This window comes from Vipera berus (genome assembly GCF_964194415.1).
Source record: "Vipera berus genome assembly, chromosome: 16".
Classification (NCBI taxonomy): Eukaryota; Metazoa; Chordata; class Lepidosauria; order Squamata; family Viperidae; genus Vipera; species Vipera berus.
This window is the reverse complement of record NC_138219.1, coordinates 2,917,797-2,941,538: the sequence shown is the minus strand read 5'-3', so window position 1 is coordinate 2,941,538 and position 23,742 is coordinate 2,917,797. Positions and strand designations below refer to the sequence as shown.

Here is a 23,742-nt window from a genome sequence, read left to right as displayed (position 1 = left end):
ATGGATCAGAAGTTAATGACTTTTTAACGGGTTTTTTTTATGTTGTTAAGTGAATCCATTCTCCCCCCCCCCCGGCATGGGTGTTTTCCCCCCCCCCTCATAAACTGAAAATAAAACTAGACACTGGCAAAAACCTTCACAAATTGGGGTCACATGTCTGTGGGATATTGCAAACAGCTATAAAGTGGACGGATTGCCAAGCACCAAAATTTTGACGTGTAATCAATCCTATGTAACTCGGGTTTTAAACATAGGTTGTAAGTAGCTCTGGTGAGATCTGTCATAAGCACACACAGTTGTTAAGTGACCGGTCATAAATTGAGGACTGCCTATAAATAGACCAAGACTGAAGGTAGAAATTTGCAGGGATGTCCCTTCTGTACCAGCTGGTGGAACAGGCTGCCACAAGAGATACAGAATATAGAATACAGAATGGCAGAGTTGGAAGGGATCTTTGGAGGTCATCTAGTCCAACCCCTTGCTCAGGCAGGAAACCCTATACCGTTTCGGACAAATGGCTATCCAGTCTCTTCTTGAAAGCCTCCAGTGATTGGAGCACCCACAACTTCTGGAGGCAGGTTGTTCCACTGGTTAATTTATTCTCACTGTCAGGAAATTCTTCCTTAATTCCAGGTTGCTTCTCTCCTTGATTAGTTTCCATCCGTTGCTTCCTGTCCTGCCTTCAGGTGCTTTGGAGAACAGGTTGACCCCCCTCCTTTTCTTTGGGGCAGCCCCTGAGATACTGGAGCACTGCTCTCCTGTCCCCCCCTCGTCCTTCTCTTCATTAAACTAGACATCCCCAATTCCAGCAACCGTTCCTCGTATGTTTTAGCGTCTGGTCCCCAAATCATCTTCGTTGCTCTTCTCTGCACTTTTTCCAGAATCTCAAAAATCTTTTTTACACCGTGGTGACCAGAACTGGATGCAGTTACTCCAAGTGTAGTCATGAGTTGCCCTTTCAAACAGAGCTGGATGAGCCTCTGTCGGAGACGCTGTGATGCTCCGAGCACAGAGGTTGGACTAGATGCCTTCTGGGGATCCTTCCAACTCTGACCCGTTGTGTCTATTTCTTGATGAAGCAACACCGGCCTCACCTCCCAGTGTGGTAGCCACACCATACTTTGGGGAAATGGGCCATTTGGGGCAGGCAGCAGTGAGCCTTGAGTACACCTTGAGTACACGGATTTAGCTCCTGCTATCTTGTGGTTTGGCACCACTTTCGTTTATCGCAGTGTTGTATTTATCTTTTGGGGTGTGTACCGGTTTTGTTTGTTGTTCAACAATGCCACACAACCTTTTGATTTGCATATTGATCTTTCCCTGGCTTGGCCTCCTTCCAAGGGCGAATCCCTTACGGTAGATTTCTCCTCTTTGGATTGTCCTTTCTTACACAGTTCGTTGTTGTTGTTAGCTGCGAAGTCGTGTCCGACCCATTGCGACCCTATGGACAACGTTCCTCCAGGCCTTCCTGTCCTCTACCATCTTCTGGAGTCCATTTAAGCCCACGCCTTACGCAGTTGGCTTCCCTTTTCATCCTCCACCCTTTTCTGCAAATCCCAGGAAAATACTTTTTTTTTTGTTTTGCAAAAGGTTGCAAGAAGACCATCATCATTTTGCCACACCTGCATTATCTATGAATTCAGATGCAACAATGGGGCCTTCTTTTCTTGTACACCAGAGATGTCCAACCTTGGCGACTTTAAGACCTGTGGACTTCAACTCCCAGAATTCCATGCATGCATGGCTGGCTGGGGAATTCTGGGAGTTGAAGTCCACGGGGTCTTAAAAGTTGCCAGGGCTGGAAATCCCTGTTTTTACACAGCATGCAGTTACCGACTTCACCTAGTTTGGGCAACTATTTGAATAAGCTTTGCTTTTAAGGCCCCAAAGCCTTGAAAGTTAATTAAACCTTATGTAAGCCAAGTCAGTGAGAAGTGTGGTAACTGATTGACGTGTAGAACTTAAATAGCTGGAAACCTGGTTAGGTTTTTGTTTTGTTTTTGCAGCAGAGCTTATGGGAAGCAAGCTTGGTTTTGCATTGAGCTGAACGTTTGGTGTTTGTGAACCTGAAGTTATGTGAAGACAAGTGCAGTGTGCGGACTTAAAAAAGAAAGAGAGCAACTTTTGAATTTAAAAAGTTAAGATAGCTGTCTGAAGGCCCCCCCCCAGGAAGGAAGGCATGGCCAACCCCAATCTAATAAGCTGAGGATATTAGGGAAGGAGAACAGATCTTAAAATATCTTTGGGGAATTGAAACCAACAGCAACTTTCATTTAATTTCTTCCCCTACAAGTAGATCTCATAAATTCAGTAGAATGATCCTAGAATGTAAGGATCCAGCCAGGGTTTTTGCACCCTGGCAAGTTTAAGAGGGCTGGTCTTCAACTCCCAGAATCCCCTAGCCAGCATGCTTTAAGCTGGGTGGACTTCAACTCCCAGAATTCCCCACTCAGCATGCTTTAAGAGGGCTGGACTTCAACTCCCAGAATTCCCCAGCCGGCATCCTTTAAGAGGGCTGGACTTCAACTCCCAGAATTCCCCAGCCGGCATCCTTTAAGAGGGCTGGACTTCAACTCCCAGAATTCCCCAGTCGGCATGCTCTAGAATACAGTTAGTTCTCAACTTACAACCATTTATATAGGAACTGTTCAAAGTCACAACGGCGCTGAAAAAAGTGACTTACGACCGTTTGTCACGCTTACAACTATTGCAGCATCATATGATGAAAATTCAGACACTCGGCCACTGACTCATATTTACGACGGTTGCAGTGTTCCAGGGTCATGTGATTCCCCCTTTTGTGACCTTCTGTCAAAGTCAGTGGGGAAGCCAGATTCCCTTTAACAACCCTGTTACCATCTTAACAACTGCAGTGGCAAGAGAAGTCCTAAAATGGGGCAAAACTCAACAACCGTCTTGCTTAGCAATGAAAACACGGTTGTTAAGTGGATCCGGCTTCACCCAATGACTTTGCTGGTCAGGAGGTCACAAAAGGGGATGACGTGACCCCTGGACCCGGCCACCGTCATAAATACGAGCCAGTTGCCCAGCGTCCAAATTTTGATTACGCGACCGTGAGGAGGCGGCGATGGTCATAAGCGTGAAGAATGGTCATAAGTCCCTTTTTTCACTGCCATCGTAACTTCGAAAGGTCACTAAACAGACATCGTAAGTCGAGGACTTTCGATTCCTCCCTAGCTAGGTCCATCTGAACTTCAAACAGTGGCTACAGAGAACTGGATGTAAATTGAGACAGCGGGGTTGGTCTAGATGACCTCCAAGGTCCCTTCCATCATCATCATTCTTATTAACACAGGAAGGTTTATTCTGCCCTGGAAGAGAAGCAAGCTTTTAAAGCATCTCTGCGTGTCCTTATCTTTTCAGGGGTTGCTTGTCTGTCTCAGCCTTGTCCTACAGCTGGAACATCTCTAGAAAAACCTCTTTTGGGGGGCCCTTTAATTATCCAGGAGTTTCCAGTTCGGAAGGAAGAGAGGCCAAGAACATTCTTTTAATCCCAGCCGCCCCTCCGTGTTTTGCAGAAGACAGACTGGCCCTTCAGCCTCTGAATGCCAAAGGTGAAATATTTGACATAGCAGCCTCGCCTGCTGCTATTTCCCCCCCCTCCCCCCCAGAAACTGACCCACTTCTTGGCTCTGGGGTGGCTGCAAATCAGGATGGAGGGCTGTAAAACCACAGCTCTCAATGAACAACGTGGGGTTTGCCTTTTCCATCTCCCTCCAACCCGGTTAGCTAAAAATGTAATAAAACAATATCCCCAAATTGTTGGAAATGTTCCCGAGAATTAGGCACCTATTTTCATACATGGAGGGACGTGGTGGCTCAGTGGGTTAGGACACTGAGCTTGTCGATCAGAAGGTCGGCAGTTTGGCGGGTCGAATCCCGAGTGCCGCGTAGCAGAGTGAGCGCCTGTTACTCGTCCCAGCTTCTGCCAACCTAGCAGCTCGAAAGCACGTAAAAATGCAAGTAGAAAAATAGGGACCACTATGGTGGGAAGGTAACAGTGTTCCGTGCGCCTTTGGCGTCTAGTCATGGCGGCCACATGACCACGGAGACGTCCTCGGACAAGCGCCGGCTCTTCGGCTTTGAAACGGAGATGAGCACCGGCCCCTAGAGTCGGAAACGACTAGCACGCATGTGCGGGGGAATCTTTACCTTTACCTTCATACATGGTGGACTTGTAAAAAGACACAAGGGTTTGTGTCTTGTGCAAATGATACAGACATGGCTAGAGGAAATATTAGGACGGAGAATAGAATATAAGCCGGAATTTTTCCTGCTAGGTATAACAAAAGAGAAATAGAGTAAAGAAGAGATATACTTAATGAAACATATTATTACAGCAGCGAGAATGATGTTCGCCAAGAAATGGAAGGATAGCGAAGTACCGGATGAGAGTGAGGTGATAAACAAAATATGGGCATGCGCAGAAATGGATAATTTAACTTTAGAATTAAAAAATAAAGAACAGTCAGAATATTATAAAATTTGGAGTAGATTTTACCTATGGTGGGAACAGAAAGGAAGGTCTTAATACAAGATTATGAACTGAAGTAATATTAGAATAAGGTGGATGTCAAGATTGAAGAAAATTATTGGCATAAATGTATATATATGTTTAATGTGCACAGGTGTATATAAATGATATGTATATAAAATGTATATAACACACAAAAATGATGTAAGACAAGAAGGTATGTTAGACCAATAACACCATGTCCAAAGTTTCTAAATATTTGGCCATAATAATAATAATAATAATAATAATAATAATAATAAGAAGAAGAAGAAGAAGAAGAAGAAGAAGAAGAAGAAGAAGAAGTAAGTTGGAAGGGACCTTGGAGGTCATCTAGTCCAACCCCCTGCTCAGGCAGGAAACCCTCTACCATTTCAGGCAAATGGCTGTCCAATCTCTTCTTAAGAACTTCCAGTGTTGGAGCATTCACCGCTTCTGGAGGCAGGTTGTTCCACTGGTTAATTGTTCTCACTGTCAGGAAATTTCTCCTTAATTCCAGGTTGCTTCTCTCCTAGACTAGTTTCCATCCGTTGCTTCTTGTCCTGCCTTTCGGCACTTTGGAGAATAGCTTGACTCCCTCTTCTTTGGGGCAGCCCCTGAGATACTGGAACACTGCTATCATGTCACCCCTCGTCCTTCTCTTCGTTAAACTACACATACCCAATTCCAGCAACCGTTCCCTATATGTTTTAGCCTCCAGTCCCCCAATCATCTTTGTTGCTCTTCTCTGTACTCTTTCTAGAGTGTCGACATCTTTTTTACATCGTGGTGACCAAAACTGGATGCAGTATTCCAGGTGTGAGGACCCAGATTGTTGGGGGCAATTAAGCTGACTTTGTAATAATGCCGCTTGGGGGTGTGTGTGAAAGCCCTAATAAGCAGGCATATACATAGAATGAAGGCTACTGCTAAGCTTGTAAGCCGCCCTGAGTCTTCGGAGAAGGGCGGGATATAAATGGAATTAAAATAAAATAAAAAATAAAAAAATACCAAGGCATTGTAAAGTGGTATTAGTACTTCACGTGATCTTGATTCTATCCCTCTGTTAATGCAGCCTAATTTATTGGGGGGGGGGAAAGAACAACGTGGTCGTTGCTTGTGCGGAAAGGACGGAGCATCAAACAGTAAACGAAGACCGGCTTTTATGGTGCTCTTAACATGTCTCGCCAGCCAGGTGGCACGTAACCCACTTTGGCTACCTGGGAGAAAATTCTAAGGCCAGGCTGGAGTGCATTCATTGGTGGAGGAGGCTTTGTTTAAATCAGGGTTTTCAAACTGGGCACCCTGAAGAACGCTGGACTCCCAGAATTCCCCAGTCAAGTTGCCACAAGGCTCAGGAATTCTGGGAGTTGAAGTCCACCCTTCATCAAACGGCCAAGTCTGAGAAAAAAAACCTGATTTAAGGCAACTGCAGCTAGTTCTCGCCTTACGGCCAGGTTTGAGTCCAAATTTCTGTTGCTAAGTGAGACAGCTCTTAAGTGAGTTTTGCCCCTCCTTGCAACCTTTCTTGGCACAGTTATTAAGTGAATCACTGCAGGTTTTAAATTAGTGACACAGTTGTTAAGTGAATCCCCCATTGACTTTGCTTGTCAGAAGGTCACAAAACGGGATCACGTGACCGGGGGACACTGCGACCGTCATAAATGTGAGTCAGTTGCCAAGCATCTAATCACGTGACCACGGGGCGGCTGCAACGGCCTTAAGTGTGAAAACCGGTCACAAGTCAATTTTTTCAGTGCTGTTTTAACTTTGAATGGTCACTGTATGAATGGTTGCAAATCGAGGACTAACGTAACACAGGCCAGCTGGACATCGGACCTGTTCAAGAAATCTGAATTTAATCTTCACCACCTTTCAACCTCCAATTGCTGCTGGGCTATTGCAACCTTCCGAAACGGCAGTGATCCAAAATAATCGTTGGGATCTGCCATTCCTATTGGTGGACTCAAGTTCCGACATCGCAATCTGAATTACGACGCAAGTAAAGAAACGCATTAAAATGATGTGTTAAAGAGACACTGTAACCACTACGGCAGTGTTTCTCAACGATGGCCACTTGAAAGATACGTGGACTTCAACTCCCAGAATTCTTAGCGAGCTAGGAAATTCTGGGAGTTGAAGTCCACACATCTTCAAGTTGGCCAGGTTGGGAAATGCTGCATTAAGTAAGGCAGGACAAATATTCATTCCCAGGATGTAAACTGCCTTCCAGACACCCCTATCAGTGAGTTTTTTAAATAAATTTCCAGGGTGTGTCTCTTCTGCTTAGCAAACCACAGAACACTGCAGCCTAACTAGATTCCTGAAATAATTTTGCAAAATCATCAGCATTGACAAAGTGGACCAGAGAGGCATCTTTGCAGGAAACAATGTTGTGGTTGAGACGGGCCCAACCTTTTTTTTTTCTTTCATTTCAGCCAAACTTCAGAAATTCTAGTAGTTAACAGGAAGGAGATGGGTGGAAAGAGGTAGAGATAATTATATAACCGTGAAGATACTACGCAGATAAAATTACTTTGGGCTGAATCAAATGCACTGGTGTTTCCTCCCAGGCATTTTGAAAACGGTGGCCATTAAATTAATTCCAGAAGTCTCTGAAATAATAGCAATATTTCATTCAAATATAGCATTGCTGGCTAGGGGATTCTGGGAATTGAAGTCCACACCTCTTAAAAGTTGCCAACAGTTGAGAAACACTGATCCACTACACAACAGAACTGTTCAAGGTGAAGAAAACATATTTTGGGGAAGAAAACGTTGAGGGTATTTTCCTACACGGATTCAGATTCTGCATGGATTCAAGGGTTTATTTTACCGAGCATTATATTTTTCATGCAATGTATCCTGGATCAACATTTTGGAAACTTCTTCAGCTACTTGGAGTGAAACATCAACAGAAACTAGTTGTAAATAAACACAGGTCTAAGTCAACAGAAATACGCTGGAGATTTTTTTTTTATTTTGCAGAGTTTTTGAGGCAGGGAGAGATTGTTGAGTTAATGCAATGCTTCCCAAACGGGTTTCCTTCATTTCCAAAAGAGCTCATCTTTCCTATTGCGATTGGGGTATGTGTTTGTGAGTTGTTACCTAAAGAAAAACCGCTTTTAGCAGGTTTGGATAATTTATCCTGGTTTGGGAAACCCTGAGTTAAATGATTCAAATTAAGTTTTTATGCTTCTCTGGGATAATAAGTGAGTGGTCCTTGCTGCTACCTTGAGTTTGCTTGTTTTCTTGCAGACTTTTCATTACCCAACTAGGGAACATCATCAGTGCTGGGAGGAGAAGGAGGAGGAGGAGGAGGAGGAGGATAACGGCGACTGTGGGGATCTTGGTGCTCTCCGAGTTTGCTTATTTTCTTGCAGACATTTCGTTACCCAAACTAAGTAACATCACCAGTGCTAGTAAGGAGTGAGCATCTTACTAGCCCTTGTTACCTAGTGTGGGTCATGAAAACCAACAAGCTCAGAGAGCAGCAAGGACCCTGAGCTACAAATATTCTCCTTCATTGATGATAAATCATTTTTTTATTTCTGAATGCTGATGATTTTATTCTTGCTTTTAAGTGTTGTTATAATCCAGGCGGTCCTCAACTTACAACCGCAATCGAGCCCAAAATTTCTGTTGCTTAAGAGACATTTATTAAGTGAGTTTTGCCCCCATTTTACAACGGATATTAAGTGAATCACAGCAGTTATTAAGCTAATAACCCGGTGATTAAGTGACTCTGGCTTCCCTATTGAGTTTGCTTGTCGGGAGGTCGCAAAAGGGGAGCCGCGGGATGCTGCAACGGCCATCAATATGAATCACTTACCAAGATTCTGAATTTGGATCACGTGATCAGGCAAGATCCTGCAACAGTCGTAAATGTGAACAATGATCGTAAGTCACTTTTTTCAGCACTGTTGTAACTATGAACTGTGGTAAGTCGAGGACCCCCCCCTGTATTCATGTGGAGCTGATTTTATGTCTATTTGTACAGCATCCAGAATTGCTGCATGAGGGAGATGAGTGGTAGTCAGCTTGGACACGTCTGTTGTGTGTAGATGAGTGTTACTCAACTGTGCAACAATCAGCCTTTTAAATACTGACATGGCTTTTAGACGAGTGCCTAAAAGCTGTTTTTTAGGGCAAACATGTCTGTAAACGTATCTTGGCATAAAGCCCCATGCCAATTCATGCGTGAGCTCTTTGGAAAGAAGGATAAAGTAAGTCTGCATGTTACTACAGGTTCCTCCGGACTATCGCCACAAATAACAGGGACTAGAGACTTGCCTGGGAAAATACATGCAAGAAGTTGCAGTGAGGTCATTTCTAGCAGGAGTTCTCCCACCCACCTAATGCTTAACATTCTACAAAAGGAGATTTTTTTCTCTAGATACAGAGAGAAATAACATTTGTTGTTGCCCTGAGTTTGGGAAATAAGGCCAAAGATATATTATTTTACTTGTCCTCAGCTTAAAACCATTTATTTAGCGAGTGTCGAAAGTTACAACAGCACGGAAAAAACAACCGTTCTTTGCGCTTAAACATCGTCAGCACATCCCCAGGGCCATGTGGTTAAAATCCGGGAACTTTGCAAGTGGTACGTATTTACCATGGTTGCAGCATCCCGGGGTCAAGTAATCACCATTTACAAACCAGTTTTACAGCCAGCTTCCAACCAACAAAGTCAATGGGAGAAGCCGGATTTGCTTAACAGCTGCATGATTCACTTAACGACCGCAGTGATTTTCCTAACAAACATGGCCAAAAAATAAAAAAAAAGAGAGAGAGAGAGCTAGTAAAATCAGGTGCAACTCAGTGAAGAACTGCACTGCTTAGCAATGGAAATTTTGCTCCCAATTATGGCTGTACGTTGAGGAGTTTTTGTTTTTTTAATCCCATTTATATCCCGCCCTTTTCCGAAGACTCAGGGCGGCTTACAATCTAAAGCACAAATCAATGTGCTTAGCAATAGTGCTTAGCAAAGTTACCTGCAAAGGTGGGGTTAGCACAAGCCACTTGGTAACTAATGTTTACCGTAACTTTCTCAGTTTGCTCAATGTATTGATCTGAATTCATGCAACAGGTTAATCCATACAAGACGTTAAGCTAGCCCAGACCAAACCGTGTTGTGCAAACGACCTGATGATGAAGGATGGGTGTGTGAATGCTGCAGCCGGGAGAGGAATATTTTCTGTAAGAGCAAGACAGCCAGGGTGCTTATCGACAATCCCGTGTCCTCTTGATGACACAGTCCAGCCCTGTAACTCATGCCAGCCCACCGACCCACCCTCTTTTCAGCTTTGCCAGGGCGAGGAACTGGACCGCAAGAAAAACACAAAAAAAAGCAAAACACCCTTTGCTCTCTTTTCCCTCGGTAAGAATTGTGTGCCGCTAAAGACAGAGAAATTTCCTTTGTCTTTAGCGCTGAAACCTTGGAAGCTTTGCAAAAAGGATAGGAAGTCCTGGGCTGTTCTTTGCCACCTTTTGCACAACCGTTGTTGTCTGTCTGTCGCTGATGTGTTCAGATTTCAGCTCCTGAAACTCCTCCAGATCAAACGGGCCAAGTTGATGTCAGCTGGGATTTTGCAAAGGCTTGCCTCCTCCTCCTCCTCCTCCTCCTCCTCCTCCTCCTCCTCCTCCTCCTCGGGTGGGGGCTGATCAGCTTTCAGGCTTGCGCATGATCCCCGACTGCTTGGGAATGGAAAACTTTCTCGAAGACTCAGGGAAATTGGCACAGCAGGAGAGGTGGGGCTGGGCGGCTGGGGAAGGTGCCAGCCAGCGCCTGGAAAACATAGATGGTGAGCACAGCACTGCCCCCTAGTGGCAGCCACTAAAACAGGGATGTCCAACCTTGGCAACTGCTTGGGGAATTCTGGGTGTTGAAGCCCCTAAGTCTTAAATGGCCAAACTTTTGTTGTTGTTGTTGTTAGCTGCGAAGTCGTGTCCGACCCATCGCGACCCCATGGACCACGTTCCTCCAGGCCTTCCTGTCTTCTACCATCTTCTGGAGTCCATTTAGGCTCACGCCTACTGCTTCAGTGACTCCATCCAGCCACCTCCTCCTCTGTCGTCCCCTTCTTCTCTTGCCCTCTGTCTTTCCCAGCATGAGGCTCTTCTCCAGTGAGTCCTTCCTTCTCCTTAGGTGGCCAAAGTGTTTGAGTTTCCACTTCAGGATCTGGCCTTCTAAAGAGCAGTCAGGGTGGATCTCCTCTAGGACTGACCGGTTTGATCGGCTCGCAGTCCAAGGGACTCGCAGGAGTCTTCTCCAGCACCAGAGTTCAAAGGCCTCAATTCTTTGGCGCTCGGTCTTTCTTACGGTCCAACTTTCACAGCCATACATTGCAACTGGGAAGACCACAGCCTCGACTATACGCACTTTTGTTGGCAGGGTGATCTCTCTGCATTTTAGTGTGCTGTCTAGATTTGCCATGGCTTTCCTCCCCAGGATCAAGCATCTTTTAATTTCTTTGCCAAACTTTAAGATTCTCCGAAATGTTAGTCGGATTGTTTGGGTGGGTTGTCAACCTACTTGCACCTTACAGGTTAGTCCTCAACTTACAGTCGTAACAACTATTTGAAGTTACAACGGCACTGAAAAAAGTGTCCGTTTTTCACACTTACGACCATTGCAGCATCTCCATGGTCACCTGGAGCTTGGCAACTGGCTCATATTTTCAACGGGGGCAGGGCCGTGAGATCACCTTCTGAGACTTTTTGACAAGCAAAGTCGGTGGGGAAGCCAGATTCACTAACTTCACAACTGCAGTGATTCACTTAAGACCTGTGGCAAGAAAGGCTATATAACGAGGCAAATCTCACTTTAACAACTGTCTCGTCTAGCATCAGAAATTTTGGGGTCAATTGTGGTTGTAAGTCAAGGACGACCTGCGTTTGAAAAAGTCAGAAATCAGAAAGTCAGAAACTTGAACAGAGGTCCGGAATCCGGCTAGCTCAGCATTCCCTGATTGAGAGCCAGATGGGTGGACTTCAACTCCCAGAATTCCTCAGCCAGCATAGCCATTGGGGAGGATTGTGGCAGATGAAACTTGCCCATCTTGAGGACCCCCAGATCCAAAAGGCCGAACTAAGCCAATTTGTGGTGGGCTGCAAGATTACCAAATATTCCTTGCGCTGCCTGGGAGGTAAAAAAACCCCCACACTTATATGGGACATCCTCAACGTACAACCGTAATTGAGACTGGAATTATGATCGTAGGTTGTGGTGGTCATTAAGCAGGGGAGCCTGTGAGCATGCCCAATTATACGACTTTATTTCCAGTAGTCATTAAGTGAATGTAGCAGTTGCAAAGTGAACATTGCATTCATGAAACGAATCCGTCATCCTCTGTGGTTTTTGCTGGAAATTGGATTTCACGTAGCCATGTTTTGTTGGGCAAAACATGGCTACGTGACCACAGAAGGCTCAAACAGCCATAAATGGGGACCGGTTGCCAAGCATCCAAAACGTGATGGCCAAAATAGCCCTGGGAAAGTCCATTGTAACTTGAAACGGACGCAAAGCAACTAGCAAAGATCATAAACATGAGGATCGGTTGCAGAATTACTTTTTCATCCCGGTCGTGGCTGCAAAGATGGCCACTAAACGAGGCGGTTGCTAAATGAGGACTACTTGAATGGAGATTGGCGGTTGGAAAGCCAGCCATGGCGGTAGATAAACCGTGGCGATGGTTGAGCGTTTGGGTGCTTTTCCAGCCAATTGTGGCTTATTAAAACCAATCAGAGTGGTTTAAAACCAACCACAGAACAAGGTGTGAATGGCTGCCATTAATTCTTCAGTCATTAAAGTTGCTTGTTCTGGCAGTCCCTTCGGCAGAGGCAGAAGAATACAAGCTTGACATTCCTCAGGCATTTGTACCATACTTTGCATGCTTATCCTCTGGGAACAGGGACTGCCCAACCTATTTAGAAAACCACCCAGCACCCAAAGAGGAGGGGGCTTCAGTTCCCCCCCCCCGTGCAAATTTTCTGGTGTCTTGCAAGCCGTGTTAACTCAGTTCACACAACATGCTATCAACCATGTCATTTAAGATCCAGGGGCCACATTCTCACAATAGCATGAGTTTGGTGAGTTTTAAACGGGGTCAGGGGTTGGTTTTTTTCCTTCCCCGGGGAGCGACGGGGTCCTGTAAACGTCCTTCTCAGAGTGAATTTAGGTTTCAACCTATTATAGAAGCTAAACATGTGATTTATCAATTTTGCAGCAAGCTGTTATCTAATTCTGGCATTCTATAATAGCAATGAATAGCAATGAAAACATGAGATCTCGCCAGCAACTAGCAGTAAAAATATTCCTGGTTTGGCACCAGAGTCCGCTGCTGGAAATGAGCAAATATTATTGTTTGATTGGTACATGTTTTTCTGCAAGGAAGGGATTTGGGTTCAGGGAAAAAAAAACTTTACTTCAGATTGGTGAGAGTAAACAGAGCAACGATCTGAGCCCCTTCACAGCACATGCTTAAATTACCTTCTCAATTATTCCACTTTCCAGTTTGGCATCGTATATTGAATCGTCAGGTAACCAAACTAAGGGGGTTCACACCACGTACTAAGCCTGAAAATTAAACTTAGTTTACTGCAGTGTATGCCTCCCAGCATACACAAAGGGACAGCACAGCAGGAGGCTGATGGTGCAGATCAGCAGAGGGGCTGGACAGCTCCGGGCGATGACTGCTCACTCAGGATAAGCCTAATGAGTTAAGCTGTTGACAGCCCCAGGCATGGTCAGCCTGGTGGGAAGCCAGGATCTACACCCATTGTCACCTGCACTGGCAGGAAGCCCAGGGTTGAACTGATTGGATGCCATCCACCTGGGCAGGTACAAATAGACGCCAGGCTTCCCTGTTTCCCCAGTTCGTTCTGTTCAGAATAAACTCATCTTTACCCCAGCTCTGTGTCCGTCTCTATGTGAAGCACACGACTTTACACGTACGTTTTTGTGACTTCTACTAATTCAGTCTCTGAGGTTTTAAGTGTCTTCAACATGGCTGCTCGGGGAATTCTGGGAGTTGAAGTCTTCAAGCTCCAAAGGTTGAAAAAAAACTAAACTTGAGAGAACAAATTGACCTGTGGGTTGCCTAGGTAGGGGGAAAAAAATCCATTTTGACCTTCATCGATAGTATAGGTCAGGAGTAGTAGGCAACCTTGGCTCTTTTATGACTCGTGGACTTCAACTCCCAGAATTCCTGAGCCAGCATGGGGGAATTATGGCCCCTTCATGATTCGTGGACTTCAACTCCCAGAATTCCTGAGCCAGCATGGGGGAATTATGGCCCCTTCATGATTCGTGGACTTCAACTCCCAGAATTCCTGAGCCAGCATGGAGGAACTATGGCCCCTTCATGACTGGTGGACTTCAACTCCCAGAATTCCTCAGACAGCATGGCTCAGCTTGGAAACCTCTCCCTTTCCCCTCAGCGTGACTGGCTCAGGAATTCTGGGAGTTGAAGTCCACAAGTCATAAAGCGGCCTAAGCTTGGCCAGGGGTAGGCAACCTTGGCTCTTTTATGACTCGTGGACTTCAACTCCCAGAATTCCTGAGCCAGCATGGCTCAGCTTGGAAGCCTCTCCCTTTCCCCTCAGCATGGCTGGCTCAGGAATTCTGGGAGTTGAAGTCCACGAGTCATAAAAGAGCCAAGGTTGCCTATGCCTGGTATAAGTAGTCCTCGACTTACAACAGTTTGTTTAGTGAATGTTCAAAGTTACAACAGCACTAAAAAGTCTGAGTTAGGACTCTTTGTCACATTTATAACCATCACAGCATCCCCGTGGCCACGGGATCAAAATTCTGATGCTTGGCAACTGACTCGCATTTATGACGGTTGCAATGTTCCAGGGCTGTGTGATCCCCTTTTGCGACCTTCTGGCAAGGAAAGTCAATGGGGGAAGCCATATTCACTTAACAACCGTGTTATACTAACAGCTGCAGTGATTCACTTAACAACTGTGGCAAGAAGGGTCACAAACTAGAGCAAAACTCGCTGAACAACTGTCTCACTTATCAACAGAAATTTTGGACTTGGTTCTAAGCTGAGGACTGTCTGTAGTGGAAACTGTATTGTCACAAAATCAGCTGAAGCTATCTCTCCTTTTCTGCCCAGCATATGTCAATTTGATGTGGCTTTTTTGACCCTAAGAATTGATGCAAAGAGTATGCGCGTGTTCACGATGACATGTAAACTTCAGAATCCTTATCGAATATTAATGATTAATAATTGCTTGATATGCATATATAGGGGTGTTTTCTGAATTGAGACCATGGGATGAAACAGATTTGTGCTGACAATCTCATTCTGGTGACATGTAAACATTAGCTGTAGATGTATTTTCTTAGGGAGAAGGCCAACCGATCATTGGGAATTGAGTGTGTCTTTTGTGCAGCCAGATGGTTTTAGCGAGGAATGTGCAAGCTTTCGAACCACACAGCACGCTTTGTTAAGCTGATTGCAAAAGCTGCCACTTATAAAAACATTTTGTGTCTTTTACAATCTGGGGGGGAAACCAAACTGTCAGGTTGTCTATAGAGATATCATGAGGAAATATTGGTACACTTCAAACTTACTTGTGCAGATATGGAGGAAATATTTCTGCTTTTTAATAGGAAAAGAAAGGCGTAGAAGGGGTTAGGAAATAAAAGCTGTCACCTTACAGAGTATTGGCACCATAAAAAAATGAATAAAATAGTAAAGGTACAGTAAAATAGTACAATAAAAGCTGGCACAACAGGCTGCCAAGTTGTGTGCTTGGTAAAATTCTGGCATTCAAAGTTTCAAAAATATTTGAGAGTGATTTTATTCACCGGAAGTTTTAATCTCTTTCCTAGGTTGTGAAGTTTGAACGAACATATTACCAAAAGGATTGGCAAGTGAGAAGTACTGAATTCCTGGGGCGGATCCTACCTGGAGCAAAGTCCTAGCAAGGTTGGAGACTTGTTCGGCGACTCATATTTCCCTCTATCATTTAGAAACAGCAGTCCTTGACATGACCACAATTAGGAACATAATTCCCGTTGCTAAGGAAGGAATGAGTTGTGAGTTGTGCTTCTTAAAGTGGTCAAGCTGAGGAACACGGCTCCAATCTATCGTCTTGACAAACAAAGTCAAACAGACTCACTGAACAGTGAATTTGCAGTGATTTGATTAACAAACAACCATAGCAAAAAAAGATCATAAAATTTATGATTATATATGACTATTTACAACCATGCGGACTAGGGAATTCCGGAAGTTGAAATCCACCCATCTTAAAGTGGCCAAAGTTGAAAAACACCAGATTAGAACACTTTTTTTAGGTACTCTGTAATTGTAATACATTACCCTGGCAAATTGTAATTTCTATCCTTAATGAATTTAATTTTTCAACACATTCCATCGGCGCATGTTGTGGATAGGTTTGCTGGCCCGTTCAAATGCTTAAAAGGCATTTATCCAAGTGTCAGCACCTAGCGAACTCTGGTTGATCCAGAAAAGATCATCAAGGTTGAAACCTTGTTTGTACTCGGATCGAAGGAATCCCAAAGCTATGAATTAGACGGGGAAATCAGGGAAGAATCGTGAAACTGGTGTCAAACGTGGCTCAAAGGGATCTGGTGCCGACTGCCGAGCAAATGCGAAAGCTTTTGATTTTTGCAAACAGGAAGAGCTATGCACGTGTGTCAATCTGCAGCACTTCCCTAGCTATTGAGCAAATAAGGAACTGGTGCAAAATAAAGGCGTTTTGGGGAAAAAATAGTACTGGCTGCAGAATGCAGAAATTCAGCTTAGGGTTCACAAGCAAAGTTTGCCCAACATGCTAATCTCAACTGAGATGGATGTAGAGTAGTGTGGTTGTGCTTTCTGGCTTAGCATATTGTGGGAACCAACCCCCTACTTTTGTCTTCTCGTGTCATGTTTCCTTAATCATCAGATGAATCCACAATCCAAGTAGGCCTCGACTTACGAACATTCGTTTTGTGGCTGTTCTAAGTTACAATGGTGCTTGCAAAAGCTGGCTTACAACCAGTTCTCATGCTTACAACTGCCGCAGCATTCCCTGCAGTCACACAGTCAGAGTTTGGGGGCTTGGGAATCGGCATATATATATATATATATATATATATATATATATATATATATATATATATATATATATATATATATATATATATATACACACACACACACACACACACACACACACACACACACACACACACACACACACACACATATATATATATATATATATATATATATATATATATATGACGATTCCCAAGTCCCCAAATATATATATGTAGTCCTCGACTTATAACAGTTCACTTAGTGACTGAAGTTACAACGGCACCGAAAAAAAGTGATTTGTCACCATTTTTAACACTTATGACCGCTGCAATACCCCCATGGTCCCATGATATGCATTCGGATGCTTGACAACTGATTCGCATTTATGACGGTTGCAGCGTCCTGGGGGTCACCCGATCCCCTTTTGTGACCTTTTGCCAAGTCAATGGGAGGAAGCCAGATTCACTTAACCATGTTCCTAATTTAACAACTGCAGTGACTCACTTAACAACGGTGGCAAGAAAAGTGGTAAAATGGGGCAAAACTCAACACATTTCTCACTTAGCAACATAAATTTTGGGCTCCATTGACATCATAAGTTGAGGACTACCTGTATTTTATGATGGTTGCAGTAGCCCATGGTCACATGATTGCCCATGGTCACCTTCCCAGCCGGCTTCAAAAAGCCAAGCCAATGGGGGAAGCCAGATTCTCTTAATGGCTGCGTGATTCACTTAATAACTGGAGTGATTTGCTTAACAACTGTGGCCAAAAAAGGTCATAAAATCAGCCGCAATCCCAAGATGGCTCACTTAACAACCACACTGCTTAGCAATGGAACTTCTGGCTCCAGTTATGGTCAGTCAAGGACTACCTGTGTTTTATTTTGTGATATACTGTATTTTATGACGTGAACAAAGATAGCTATGTTTTGTTCCCCTGGGTTTAAATAGACGGCGTGAATTGAATTGTGAGGTCACTTAGGGCCCGGTTGCGACTTTAACTGGCATCCACATGAGACCCTTGGTGAGAAAATAGGACCGAAAAATTAAAAATATTCTCTCTCTATAAACCGTTACACTTCAAGCATCGGATCACTTTTCAGAGCTGTGCCAGTTTGACTACACCTTGAGTAGGATTTCTCCTGAGTTTAATCTTTAAAGCCTGGGAGATTTACAGCTTCTTCTTTTTGTTCCTAAGATGGAGAAGGAAGAAGACAGTACGCGGGAGATCTTACTGCCTGATTGGCAAGACGGCTCTCATGGTATTACCATCAAGGAAACGGATGAAGGTGTCTTCGTGAAGCAGATCCAGCAGGACTCGCCGGCCGCCAAGACAGGAATTGTACAGGAAGGTTAGTGAGACAATCTTGGGGCCTCTGCAGAATAAAGGAATAACTTGAGTTGGAAGGGATCTTCTTGTTGTTGTTGCGAAGTCGTGTCCGACCCATCGCGACCCCACGGACAACGTTCCTCCAGGCCTTCCTGTCCTCTACCATCTTCTGGAGTCCATTTAGGCTCACACCTCCTGCTTCAGTGACTCCGTCCAGCCACCTCATTCTCTGTCGTCCCCTTCTTCTCTTGCCCTCAACCTTTCCCAGCATGAGGCTCTTCTCCAGGGAGTCCTTCCTTCTCATTAGGTGGCCAAAGGATTTGAGTTTCGACTTCAGGATCTGGCCTTCTAAAGAGCAGTCAGGGTGGATCTCCTCTAGGACCGACCGGTTTGATCGCCTTGCAGTCCAAGGGACTCACAGGAGTCTTCTCCAGCACCATAGTTCAAAGGCCTCGATTCTTTGGCGCTCGGCCTTTCTTATGGTCCAACTTTCACAGCCAGGAGGGGATCTTGGAGGTGGTCTAGTCCAATTGCCTGCACAAGCGGAAGACCCTATACTATTTTGGACAAATGTCCAATCTGTTCTTAAGAGCCTCCAGTGATGGAGCATCCACATCTTCTGGAGGCAAGCTGTTCCACTGGTTAATAGTTCTCAGGAAATTTCCCCTTAATGCCAGGTTGCTTCTCTCCTTGACTAGTTTCCATCCGTTGCTTCTTGTCCTGCCTTCAGGTGCTTTGGAGAATAGGTTGACCCCCTCTTCTTTGTGGCAGCCCCTCAAATACTGGAAGAGTGCTATCTTGATGTCCCCCCCCAGGCCTTCTTTTCACTTTTCACTTCATTGCAAATGAAGGATGTTTATTAAGCGGTGATAGAAACGTTCTTGTAGAAACGTTACTTTGGAGCTTCCATCATTCCCAATCAAGCATGGTTAGAGGACTTCTGAAGGCAGGACAAGAAGCAATGGGTGGATGCTTGTTAGAGGGAGATTCAACTGGAACTAAGGAGGAATTTCCTGACACTGAGAAGGATTAGTCAAAGTTTGCCTTCTGTAGTTGTGGGTCTTCAAGAAAAGATTGGACATCCATTTGCCCGGGATGCAATAAAGTCTTCTACATTGAGCAGAGGGTTAAACTAGAAGACTTCCAAGGTCCCTGCTGTATATTTTATCTGTTTTGTCCATGTATGTGAGATGACACTCTTACCAGTGGAATGACACTTGTGTCATTTGGTCACCGCAGTATAAAAAAGATGTTGAGATTGTAGAGCAGGGGTGTCAAATTCCCGGATGCGTCATCCGGAAGCCGCACTCACCCCATTGCCAGCAATGGCAAAACCATCCCGATATGTTCCGCAACGTCACATGATGTCATGAGTTTGACATGTCTGCTCTAGAAAGAGTGCAGAGAAGAAAGCTGATTAGGGGGAGGGTGAAGAATGTCTAGGAATTGGGTATGATCAGTTTAATGAAAAGAAGGACTAGGGCTGACATGACAGCATCTTCCAATATTTGAATGGTTGTCCCAGGGACGAGGGAATCAGCCTATTCTCCAAAGCACCTGCGGGCGGGGCAAAAAGTGGAAACTTATCAAAGAGAGAAGCAACCTTGGAACTAAGGAAAAATTTGCTGAGAGGGAGAACAGTTAATCAGCGGAACTACTTGCCTCCAGAAATTCTGGGTGCTCTGTTGTTGGAGGCCTTCAAGAAGAGATTGGACATCCATTGGATGGGATGGTGTAAGGCAGCGATGGCGAACCTTTTAGAGACCGAGGGCCCAAACTGCAACCCAAAACCCACTTATGTATCGTCGGGTGCCGGGTGGGCGTGGCCCATTGGGTGGGCGCGGCTGCGGTGATAACGGCAGACTGGGTGGGACTAAAATGTTCAATCAACTCCAACTTTGCGAGATCTTTTTTTTCCCCGCGAGAAGTTGAAATTGATTGATGGATTGAACCTTTTTTTTTTGCACACGGCGGCGGAGGCCTAAAGCGAAAAGGTTTTATAAAACCCAGCTGAAGGCCTGGGACTGGGGCGACGGCGCGCGTGCCCACAGAGAGGGCTCTGCATGCCACCCATGGCACACGTGCCATAGGTTCACCACCATGGGCATAGGGCACTGATGTTGAGCCTTTTAGAGACCGGGTGCCCAAACTGCAACCCAAAACCCACTTATGTATCATCGGGTGCCAGGTGGGCATGGCCCTTTGGGTGGGTGTGGCCCAGTGGGTGGGCGTGGCCCAGTGGGTGGGCGTGGCTGCAGGGGTAACAGCAGACTGGGTGGGACTAAAAAGTTCAATCCATCAACTCCAACTTTGCGAGAACTTTTTTTTTTCCCCGCGAGAAGTTGAAATTGATTGAAACTTGTTTTTTTTGCACACGGCAGCGGAGGCCTAAAGCGAAAAGGTTTTATAAAACCCAGCTGAAGGCCTGGGACTGGGGCGACGGCGCGCGTGCCCACAGAGAGGGCTCTGCATGCCACCTATGGCACACGTGCCATAGGTTCACCACCATGGGCATAGGGCACTGATGTTGAGCCTTTTAGAGACCGGGTGCCCAAACTGCAACCCAAAACCCACTTATGTATCATCGGGTGCCAGGTGGGCATGGCCCTTTGGGTGGGTGTGGCCCAGTGGGTGGGCGTGGCCCAGTGGGTGGGCGTGGCTGCAGGGGTAACAGCAGACTGGGTGGGACTAAAAAGTTCAATCCATCAACTCCAACTTTGCGAGAACTTTTTTTTTCCCCGCGAGAAGTTGAAATTGATTGAAACTTGTTTTTTTTGCACACGGCAGCGGAGGCCTAAAGCGAAAAGGTTTTATAAAACCCAGCTGAAGGCCTAGGACTGGGGCGACGGCGCGCGTGCATAGGTTTGCCACCACGGGTGTAAGGTCTCCTGCCTTGAGCTGACTAGAAGACCTCAAAGATCCCTTCCGACTCTCTGTTATCTTTTCTACCCCTCCTCGATGTCTTTTAGAACTCTTCCTAACCTAACAACCGAATCCTCGCCTTTCTCTTTCTGCAGGAGACCAGATTGTGAGCGCCACCATCTATTTTGACAACGTGCCCTCGGGGGAGGTCACGGAGCTTCTTAAAAATGTGGGTCATCACGCGGTGGGCCTGCGGTTACAGAGGAAAGGAGACCGCTCCCCGTTGCCAGGGCAGGCTGGTTCTTACGACGTATTTGCTCCAAAGAGCCCAGAAATTGTCTTGGTGAGTATGTGTGAAATGAAGAATGGAAGAAATGCCGATGTGTGGAATATTTCAGGAAAACCAACAATCCCAGCTTCCCTATTGATTTTGGCTGCCTTGCTTAACTCTAGGTCCGTGCTGGCAAACCTATGGCACGGGTGCCACAGGTGGCAGGCAGAGCCCTCTCTGTGGGCACGCGCGCCGTCATCCCAGTCCTAGGCCTTCAGCTGGGCTTTATAAAACCTTTTCGCTTTAGGCCTCCGCCGCCGTTTGCAAAAAAAAAAAAAGGTTCAATCAATCAATTAAAAAGTTCCATCAATTCCAACTTTGCAAGAACTTTTTTTTTTCCCGCGAGAAAATTTCAACTTCTCGTGGGAAAAAAAAAGTTCTTGCAAAGTTGGAATTGATGGAACTTTTTAGTCCCAGCCAGTCTGCCGTTACCACCGCAGCCACGCCCACCCAAAGGGCCACGCCCACCCGGCACCCGATGATACGTAAGTGGGTTTTGGGTTGCAGTTTGGGCACTCGGTCTCTAAAAGGTTCGCCATCGCTGCCCTAGGTCAAGGGTGCTCAAGTTTGAGATTGAAGTAGAACTAAGGAGAAGTTTCCGGAGAATGAGAACAATTAACCAGTGGAACAGCTGGCCACCGGAAGTTGTGGGTGCTCCAACACTGGAAGTTTTTAAGAAGAGACCAGAGAGCCACTTGTCTGAAATGGTCTAGGCTCTCCTGTTTGAGCAGGGGGGCTGGACTAGAAGGCCTCCGAGGTCCCTTCCCACTCTGTCATTCCGTTACGGCACCCGGGGTACCATTAGCGAGAGCATTAGAGATCCAGTTTGATCCAGTTCCTGCCAATAGTGGTTGGAAAAGTTAGTCTGGTACAATTTCTACAGTCAGAGAGAGGAAAGCAAATTGGGGCAGGCAGGCCAAAGATGGGCCATCTCTATGAAAGGAGGGGTGTCCCTCCCTCCATGCCAGCAGAAGCAAGCATAAGGTGGCAACTGACCGGGCCTATTTCAGTTCCCAGGGACTGCGGTGGTTTGGTGAGCCTCGATTCAGACCCTCCCCCTTGAGAAATGACCAAAGAGGCCTCACTTTGTCTTTTGGGGAGTGGGCTCTGATTGGTGTGTGTTGGGGAGTGCAGTTCCCAATCAGAAAATGGAAAAAATAAATAAATAAAATCAAGTGCTTGGCTGATAATACTGTCAAAGTGGGCCGTTGTCCTCTTGTCTTGAGCAACATTGTGCCACCGAGTCACTTCCCTTTTCTACCCCAACGGCCCAGAAAAACGATATAAAAAAAAAACACCTCACAATTGGCAGAGATATTGTCAGACTGGCCCCAACTTACTCCCTAGGAAAGAACCACCTTTGACCCCATAGGTCAGTGGTGGCGAACCTATGGCACGCGTGCCAGAGGTGGCACTCAGAGCCCTCTTTGCGGCCACACATGCCATGTCCCGGAGATTTAATTTAATTTAATTTAATTTATTAATATTTCTATACCGCCCTTCTCCCGAAGGACTCAGGGCGGTGTACAGGGCAAGAATAAAACAAGAGTTACAAAAATTAAAAGATAATTAAATACATGCCCATAAAAACAGTTGATACATTAATAAAAACCTCAATAAAATGATAATAAAAAACCCCACCAATCCCCCCTCAGGCCAGGCCGGCTTGTTCGAACAGGTATGTTTTCAGATCGCGGCGAAAGGAGCGAAGATCGGGCGCCGTCCGGAGCTCAACCGGTAACTGGTTCCATAGCTCCGGGGCGCCCACAGAGAAAGATCTCCCCCTGGGGGCCACCAATCTACATTCTCTGACCGGTGGCACCCTGAGGAGTCCCTCTCTGTGGGAACGCACAGGGCGGAGGGAAGTTGACGCCGGCAACCATGGCAACCATCCCTCTTCAACCAGCCGCCCGAGGTCCCATGTGGCCAGATGCATCCTGGCATGGCTGGTTTCCCTCCCCCCCACCCCGGTCCCATCCCTCCTGGCCTCGCATGCCTTTTCCCAGGCATGACCCACCACATCGCCTCCTCAGAGGTGGCTTCTCTAAACTCCTGGCGACAGGCTGTGGAGCCCCAGAGTGCACCGGTCAAGGAGCCAACAGGCTGTGGCTGCTGACGGACACCGTCGGCCTCCATGCGCTCGCTGGCCTCTGTGTGCAGGGGCCGATGGTGTCAGGCAGCAGCTGCCCCAGCCCTTGCCTTGCCCCATGGCAATGGCACCCCCACCCTGCCTCGCCTCACCCCACAGGATGAGTCTCCTGCCTACCGCCCCACTTGCCAGAGACCTCCCGGAGCTCCCCCAACCCTGCCCACCCCCCCCACAGGTGTCCCTCCCCACAAGTGACATCGAGGTGACCACACCCACCCAGCATTCCGTGACCACCACAGCCATGCCCACCCAGTGGGCCACGTCCCACCCGGCACCCGGCGATAAATAAGTGGGTTTTGGGGTTGCAGCTTGGGCACTCGGTCTCCAAAAGATTCGCCATCACTGCCAGGGGTGTTGAAAGAAAAGGTACTTTTTACTGAAGATGTGGAGTCCAGCATGAGCAAGGCAAGCTTTGAAGAAAAACTGTGTGAAAATCACATTTCGCAAGCAACCCCCACTATGCCAAACCCTCCCCCCCCCACTGGGAGAG

General features: G+C 46.1%; 1 protein-coding gene across 2 annotated transcripts in view; it reads left to right on the top strand.

Annotated features, from left to right (window-relative positions):
* AHNAK (AHNAK nucleoprotein) overlaps window positions 1–23,742 on the top strand; it is an 80,127-nt gene that overhangs the window by 35,146 nt on the left and 21,239 nt on the right. For both annotated transcript variants that reach the window (XM_081340895.1, XM_081340894.1), the window contains exons 2-4: window positions 15,360–15,456; window positions 17,779–17,932; window positions 20,928–21,115. In XM_081340895.1, coding sequence (XP_081197021.1) covers window positions 17,779–17,932; window positions 20,928–21,115 — 342 coding nt within the window. In that variant the 5' untranslated portion in view covers window positions 15,360–15,456. The remainder of the gene's footprint in view (window positions 1–15,359; window positions 15,457–17,778; window positions 17,933–20,927; window positions 21,116–23,742) is intronic.